The 8,140-nt window shown below is 48.4% G+C and overlaps 1 protein-coding gene across 1 annotated transcript; it reads right to left on the bottom strand.

The window, feature by feature from the left end:
• Positions 1–2,133: 2,133 nt before the first annotated feature.
• Positions 2,134–4,535, bottom strand: LOC100037649 (magnesium-protoporphyrin IX monomethyl ester [oxidative] cyclase, chloroplastic). The gene is made up of 5 exons (XM_044492641.1): positions 3,960–4,535; positions 3,799–3,863; positions 3,215–3,542; positions 3,026–3,124; positions 2,134–2,691 (listed from the first exon to the last, which is right to left on the bottom strand). The coding sequence occupies exons 1-5, from the start codon at positions 4,446–4,448 to the stop codon at positions 2,428–2,430; spliced, it is 1,245 nt and encodes a 414-aa protein (XP_044348576.1). The 5' UTR covers positions 4,449–4,535; the 3' UTR covers positions 2,134–2,427.
• Positions 4,536–8,140: the final 3,605 nt, after the last annotated feature.

Below are 8,140 nucleotides of genomic sequence, written 5' to 3'. Positions count from 1 at the left end.
TTCTCTAATCAAGATATAACCTAAGGGATTGAGATATAAAGCAAGATAAGAACGAAGTAAAAAAAAAATACCCTGGTACCTCCCCAAGCTTGGAATAAGCTAAGGAGGATGCTATTACCCATGTACCGAGTTCTGATCCTTTGGTGGTGATGGAGGTATGTTCAAGTAGATCCGCTTGAGAACACAATTTTCAATCTTCAACTTTTCGTTCTCTGTCCTGAGTTCCTTGACAAGATCACAAATTCCATCTGCTACCTGACATGCTTTGGCAAGGTCTGGCAGAATATCTTAAGGAAGATGAGATGGTGTAGCCTGCACAGGATTAGGAGTAGGATATGAATATATGAATAACAATATGAACATATGAATGTTTTACTAATAGAACTTCTAAGCATCAACTACAGGGAGTAATCAACACTAGAAATTATACTCAGCAAAGGATCTAAGATGAAAGTTCATAGATAAAAAAGATGGGGTGAAGGGAGTTGATGGAGATGATTGTATTGATGAAGATGATGATGGAGATGATGATCTCAATGATGATTGGAATGTTGGTGATGACGATGGTTTCAAATTCCCCTCCTGGAGAGATGGATCTCTGGTATAATCAGCCTGCCGGAGGGCAAAAGTGTTGTGCCTCGGTTCGGCTTCACAGCGGCGGCGGAAAAATCCTAGAACTTTTTAGGTCAGAAGTGAGTTTATGCCAAAGGGCATCAAGAGGCAGTGGCCAAGGCCTCTACGTGGCCCCACCATGGGTCCAGGGGCGCGTGGGCCCCCTCTGGCCTTCGGCTTCTTTTCTTTGGAAAATAATTGAATAAAAATTTTAGCCTTTTTGAGCTTCGGAAAAATACTTCTTCGTTTGTTGTTATTTTGTCCTTGTTTTCTAGCTGTCTGCTATTTTCCTGGGAATTTTTCTCTCTTTGTATTACATGCAAATTGAAGGTAATTGGCATTAGAATTGAGCAATAATGTGCAAAACATCATTGATATAGAGTAAATTATAATAAATAGTGGTGCAAATTGGACGTATCAGTTGCCCATCTCCTCATCGAGGTCCTCTAGTTCATCTGTGTTGCCGGTTTCCTCCTCCAAGATGTCGTGGAAGGTTTGAGCATTGGGCACGACATGGGGTGGCAGGTGGGTTTATGAAGCTCACCAGTCACTCATTGGCCTGGCTAGGAACCAAGCGGCGGAGGACAAGCTCACCGCGCGAATCGACGATGAATCTAAGGTTGTCGAAGTGCAAAAATCTGGCCTAGTGTGTAGGTCTCGACGAGCTCGAGATCCCCCCCCCCCCCCGAGTCGGCGATGAAGGACATTGATCGAAATGCGAAGATCTGGACCGACGTCATGACGCTAACACCAACTGGAGAAACCATCGGATATCTGGGTTCGCCTCAAACAACTCTACATGGCACGCCACTTTCAGAGTATTTTTGGCATCCGATATTGTATACGACCATAAGAGTAGATCAGATGGTAACATGAGCAGAGTTTTACCCATGTTCAGGCCCCTGGTGGACGAGGTAATACCCTACTCCTACTCATGTATATTGATTGTGTAGGGGTTACAAAGATCGAGGGATTGAACAGAGCTCTATGGTTTTGTGTTGTATCCATGCGACTAGCCTAGCCTCGGCTTTTATGGGTGCCGGTGTCTAGTGTTACATGTTCTAAGTTGGTTAAGAGGAGTCATTCGGACGCCGGTTGCCTTGTCTTGTACATCAAGCCTTGCGGGACCATCATGTCGTGGGGCCATGGCCGGGTTGATTGGCACATTGCGTAACCGACCTAGGGGGACCGGCTTCTGGTAAGGTGACAGTGAGACACCCCTAGGGCATGACAACGTCACAATGTTAACCACACTCCATCCATGTAGGGAAATGACATCGTGGCATAAAAAGAGGTCACATTATGTTACAGAGTTGCACATAAAAGTGTAGTTTTCCATATATTTCGCCTAGCCATATGTAGTTTCTTGAGACTTTGTGTAAGGGCATCGTTTTGTGATATTTTGTACAAATAGATGCAGTTTCATGAATTTTACTCTTTAATTTCGTGCATGCATTTACGGTAATAAAATATCAATGCCGTTGTTGACCTAACAACATGCCATGTGTGATACATAACATATCTACAAAATCGGATGCTATATTGCTATTTAAGTATCAACACAAGTTACATAACAACTTCAGATATGCTTCTCCACCTGAAGCAAAACCGGAACACATGCTCTGATGCAGTTCACTGCCACTTACATGTTGATGTGACTAAGCAAAAACTTGCCGAGTTTTAATACTTTACAGATGAGCACAGGAGGATGTAGATCATGTTAATTAACCATGGATCATGTGCTCATTCAGAGACTCTTGAGGAGCATGATTATGTCTGAGAAGAAAGGCAGAGATGGATCCTTTTTCTACAAATTCAGTAGACAAGCTTGGGCTCAAACTCGGCAAAATCAACGGAGCCAGACTCGATTGAGGGCATGAGGTACGCAGCGATGATCTCAGACACTAGTTGGGCAATAAGAGGAACCCTCTTTAGGTTCTTCACCAGGGGCATGTCGTTGGACTCTCCTATAGAAATGATCTTCAGGTTGATATCTACCATCCTGTCTAGCTTCCTCTTGAATTCAGGGTTCTCAACATCCGGTACAGCAGGGAAGATCCTCGCCGTCGTGCGGTTGGTCTGCAGAGATATGCACCAACAGTATCATCAATAGAGGTCTTGGTTTACGTCGAAGCTCTAATATTGTCATAATAAGCATATAAATAAACTACTCCCTCCGTCCCATAATACAAGAACATTTTTGATATTAATGTAGTGTCAAAAACGCTTTTATATTATGGAACAGAGGGAGTAGAGTATAATGCTTCATAGGGGTGATGTTTATTGTACGACAGGTCATTATTGTCATGTTGAGCAGCTCTCCAGAAACTGCCTGATAAAACACTCAATGAAGCAACTAGGGCATGCATGTCATAATTGAGTATACAAACAGGAAAAAGTCACTTCATTTTACCTCATAGATGACATGCATGTCGAATTCTTTGGTGTTGAGACCAATTCCTTCGTAGAAGGCACTACGTTGGCAGTCATTCAGGTACATGGTTATATACACCTGCGAAATGTCGTCCAATTGCACGCAGCTGTTAGAAAGAGGAACATGGCAAACTCCCATCGAAGAAAATGCAGGATTAACTTGCTTTACCGAGAGGCAGAAGAAGCGTGACCAGAGCTTGGCCTTCCAGTCATTGAGGAACTGCGGCTGCGCCTTGAGCAGCGCGGAGAAGAAATCGCCGTGCCGGTTCTCGTCCTGGCACCAGTTCTCGAAGTACTTGAAGATGGGGTACACCTGGTACTCCGGGTTGGCCTTGAGGTGCCTGAAGATGGTGATGTACCTCCAGTAGCCGATCTTCTCGGACAGGTACGTGGCGTAGAAGATGAACTTTGGCTTGAAGAAGGTGTACTTCCTAGCCTTGGTCAAGAAGCCGAGGTCCAGAGCCAGGTTGAAGTCGGACAGCCCCTTGTTCAAGAACCTACACAGCACGAATCATGCTTCTTTATGAATAACACAAATCATATATGCTGAGAACAACTACAGTACTACTCCCTCCGTCCCATAATATAAGAACGTTTTGATAATTCTTGCGAAATTGAGTTGAAGCCTAAATTTTTTACATGAGGGGAGAAGGCATTTCTGGTCATAGTCAATGCATTTGGCTTCTGGTTAGTGGTTACGCCCGATCGAATTGTTTTGTTTTGATGGGAGTAAGAGCGCAAGCAAGTACATACCCAGCGTGCCGGGCCTCGTCCCTGGACATGAGCGAGAAGATCTCAGCCACCACCGGGTTGGTTTTCTGAAAAGGAAACGCTGGCATCAGCGCACACCCACCAGCTGCTCGACGAAATGCCCACATGCAAGAGCAGAGAAGAAGAAGAAGTGGTACACGAACCTTGAGCCTGCGGCCGAGCTCCTTGTAGAGGAGGAACCCGGAGAACTCGGCGGTGCAGGAGCGCTCGAGGAACTCGACGAAGATCTGGCGGAGCGGGCCCTGCATCTTGTCGGCGGCCTCCTTGAACTCGGGGTTGCGGATGAAGTGGGTCTGGTTGTAGTCCGTCTTGAACTCCTGCAGCAGCGCGTCGAACTCGTCCTGATTGAGCTGCTTGTTAATCTCGGCGTTGAACAGCTGCTCCATCTCGTCGAAGTCCGTGGTGTAGAAGCGCGGCGTGAGCAGCGACTCGTTGACCTCCGTCTTGCCCCGCTTCTTGGGCGAGCCGGGCTTCGCGGCGGGTGCGGGCGGCGCCGCGGCGGCGGCCCTCACGCGGAAGCGGACGGCGCCCCGGCGCGCGGGGAGAAGCGGGAGGTGGGAGGCCGTCTTGGCCGCGATGCCGTGGTGGTGCATTGCGGGGTTGAGGAGGGAGAGCTCCATGGCGGACGCCATCCTGTGTATGACTGACACCGCGGAACGGGAGCGAAGAGTTCGGGGGAATGGAGAGGGAGCCGTGTATATGCAGCAGAGCAGAGCAGAGCAGCTGCTGCTCAGAGCTGACATGCAAGAGATAGGGTGGTGCGATAAGGCGGCGATGAGGTGTAATCTTCGGCTTCAAATGGGCGCGCGCCATGTGTACAGCAGGCCAATCTAACCACACGCCCATCTCACCACTTTTCATCATTCTCTTTATTTAATTATATATCTTCTTCTTCACATTCAAAATTATCTTCTTTTTCTTGCAAGGCCCTTTTGCTTTGCTTATTGTTGTTTCAGAGTTTGTATCATTGTTTATTTACACACAAAGGAGAGCCGCGTGTGATTATACTAGGGTAAAAATCCACAGAAGAACAAAGCAACATGTACTAAATTATGACTTCTAACCATGGTTTGAGGTGAAACCCGATTGGCTATATGCAATCAGTTTCTTGTTAACCAACTGGATGGACATTCCCGTGACCTGCATATAGTGTAACATCTTGATGGCTAAAAATATATGCTATTTTGTGTTTTTACGAGGAAACAAGGTATCTTTTTAGTTGCAATCGAACCACGAGGCACCTAGTTAACGTTTGAATATACGAAGCTACATAGTATGTAGTCAGCGGGGTAATATAGCTGAAAACAAACAAACGAGAAGCACACAATTTTCTTTTATGGACAAATCGATTACTATCTTTTTAGCTCGTGAATGTATGCGAAGGGAAATTAGTGGTGATGGTGGTGGTGTTGCTTTTCTCCTTCTTTTAAAACCATTGTAAACATTGGCCATGATGCGGCAAGTATCTGGCCATGAATTATCAATAGCGGACTGCATTTCAGAAAAAGAAATGAACAAAAGTTTCCATTGACGTGGTTGAAAAATAAATGTGAGAAACCTCATTTGGATCACATAGTTTTTCTTTGAACGAAAAAACTGTAGGGAAGGTCCCTACTGTCGGGGTTATGATACTGACAATGTGTACTAGGGGATACGAATAAGGGGCAGAGCCTAGCTACGGCATAGGTGTAACACACGGTGTTTAACGAGTTCAGGCCCCTCACTCGGTGGAGGTAAAAGCCTTACGCCTCGTGCCATGATACTTGCTTTGATTTGATGGATAGGATTACAAGGTTGAACGTGCCCGGCTATGGAGAGGGGTGCGGCTTATATAGAGTGCGCTGCAGCCTCATGTCTCCCATGCCGCCGAGGCAATTAATGCCATTGAATGGGGCAGTTATTAATGCAATGAGTCTATGCTACAGCAGTTACAGGTAACAGTAGTTATAACTCTATTTAGTGGACGACTTAGGATCCCTCGACCATTGCAGCTCCCACGATGCCTTCCTGCCCTGTACGTCCGAGTGGTTGATCGTTCGCCGAGTGACGTGTGGTTGTCCGAGTGCTGTAGAGTTGTCCGAGTGATCCTCCTGAAGTATGCATCCGAGTGCTGGCATGGTCCAGGGACCTACCTATGATGGTGATGGGCCCATGTGGGTCCCAAATGATGGGTACTTGACCCTACCTGTAATAGGTGACCACATCATTAGCCCGCGAATCAGTTGGGATTTCGTAGAACAGACGAACCGATCATTCGGTTAAATCCAAGTGGTGCAGGGTCACTCGGAATATGTTTCCGAGTCATGATTCATTGTTCCTTGGACGAAAACACAACGGATTCTGGACTTTTATTTTCCCAGATGGCCGGGTGTTGTTGATCGTCGAGAAAAAATCTGATGGCATTCGTTTTGTCACTCGGAAGAGACAGACTAGGGGCCCGAGTGAGGGCATGCCATGGCAACTCGAGGTGCGACGCCGGCGCGTGGTCTGATTCTCCAGAGAAATGCCACTCCTTATCCCAGGGGAACGCCAGCGCGGGCCTTCTACAAGTCCAGGTTTATGAGTCATGCACCTTGGAGCCTTCTGAGAGGGCCAAGTGAACCCGCAGAGGGGCGTCAAGCTCGTCACATAACGATCCTGAAGGAGACTTCAGTCGGACTGACGTGCGTCCTTCAGGAAAGGTATCGCCGGCAATCAATCAGATTGATCTGTCCCGGGAATCCCGGGATTTGAATTCGCGTGTTCGCGCGCTGAAGCGGTAATGTCGTGCATTGGTGGGAAAGTGGGGGCGTGGCTCCTCGATTTGCATGCACGATCTCCACCACATGTCGCGGCTGTCCTGTCCAAAGCATTGCCGCGTGGGCCGTTGATCCGGGGATTGGCATAGAGAGATTTGTCCCAAGATTTTGTCTGTTGATATAAGAGACTCGAGGGCAGAGGTCCGGTCCTCAGATCCCCTTCTTCTCGCTTCGGCTCCTCCGCTTCTTTTCTCCACCCGAGTGCGCGGCGATGGTGAGGGACTCCACTGCCAAGGCGGAGAAGGCAAAGAAGGCGGGGAAGGTCACTTCCTCCAGCTCTGGCGTGGCGGCTGGCGGTGCGGCGAGGGATTGGATCCCGTCGGGCATTACCGCTCGGCGGTTGGAAGAGTTGGCGGAGGAAGGGCTGATTCCGCATGAGGGATGGCGGCGACCGGGCGCGGGAGAGATCGAGCCGACACCTCAGGAAAACGAGTGTGTCCTGCTCGTCACACGCTTCGAGTGGGGCTTTGTGATGCCTCCCCACCCTTTCTTTGGGGAATTTCTCGATTATTTTGGTGCAGAACTTCATCACCTTTCCCCAATGCCATTGTGTACCTCTCAGCTTTTCTTTCTCTTTATGAGAATTTCTTGGGCTGCCCACCCCATTGGGGCCTCTTCAAGTATACTTGTTGGGGAACGTTGCATGGAAAACAAAAAATTTCTACACACACGCAATGATCATCCGTGGAGATGCATAGCAACGAGGGGGAGAGTGTGTCTACGTACTCTTATAGACCGTAAGCGGAAGCGTTTCACAACGCGGTTGATGTAGTCGAACTTTTTCGCGCTCCAACCGATCAAGTAACAAACGCACGACACCTCCGCGTTCTGCACACGTTCAGCTCGGTGACGTCCTCGCCTTCTTGATCCAGCAATACATGTGAAGTAGTAGATGATTTCTGGCAGCACGACGGCATGGTGACGGTGATGGTGATGCAATCTCTGCAGGGCTTCGCCTAAGCACTACGAAAATATGACCGAGGGAGTAAACGTTGGACGGGGGCACCGCACACGGCTAAGACAATGTTGTGTCCTTGTGTGGCGCCCCTCCCCACATATATATATAGGTGGGAGGAAGGAGCAGCCAAAGGAGGTGCCCAAGTAGGAGGAATCCTACTTTGGAGTCCCTCCCAAGTCGCCCCCACGTGCCTTATATAGGCGCGGGGGAAAGGCAGGGGAGGGTGCCCCCCTCCCTTTCCTTTCTCCCATGAGAGGGAAAGGCAGGAGGGGCTAGCCCTCCCCTCTTTCCTTCCTTTAGGGCTTGCTGTCCAAAGAAGGGGCGCACCAGGGGGTGGTATGTTCCCCCTTTGGCCCATTAGGCCCATATCTTTGTCGGGGGTGCCTGAAACTCCTTTCCGGTGACCCGATAAGTACTCGGTACCCTCCGAAACACTTCTGGTGTCCGGATACCATCATCCTATGTATCAATATTTACCTATTGACCATTTCGAGATTCCTCGTCATGTCAGTGATCTCATCCGGGACTCCAAACAACATTCGGTCACCAAATCACATAACTCATATAA

The sequence above is a fragment of the Triticum aestivum genome, chromosome 3B (genome assembly GCF_018294505.1).
Source record: "Triticum aestivum cultivar Chinese Spring chromosome 3B, IWGSC CS RefSeq v2.1, whole genome shotgun sequence".
NCBI classification, from domain to species: Eukaryota; Viridiplantae; Streptophyta; class Magnoliopsida; order Poales; family Poaceae; genus Triticum; species Triticum aestivum.
Note: the sequence above shows the minus strand (reverse complement) of the source record. Positions and strands in the feature narration are given on the sequence as shown.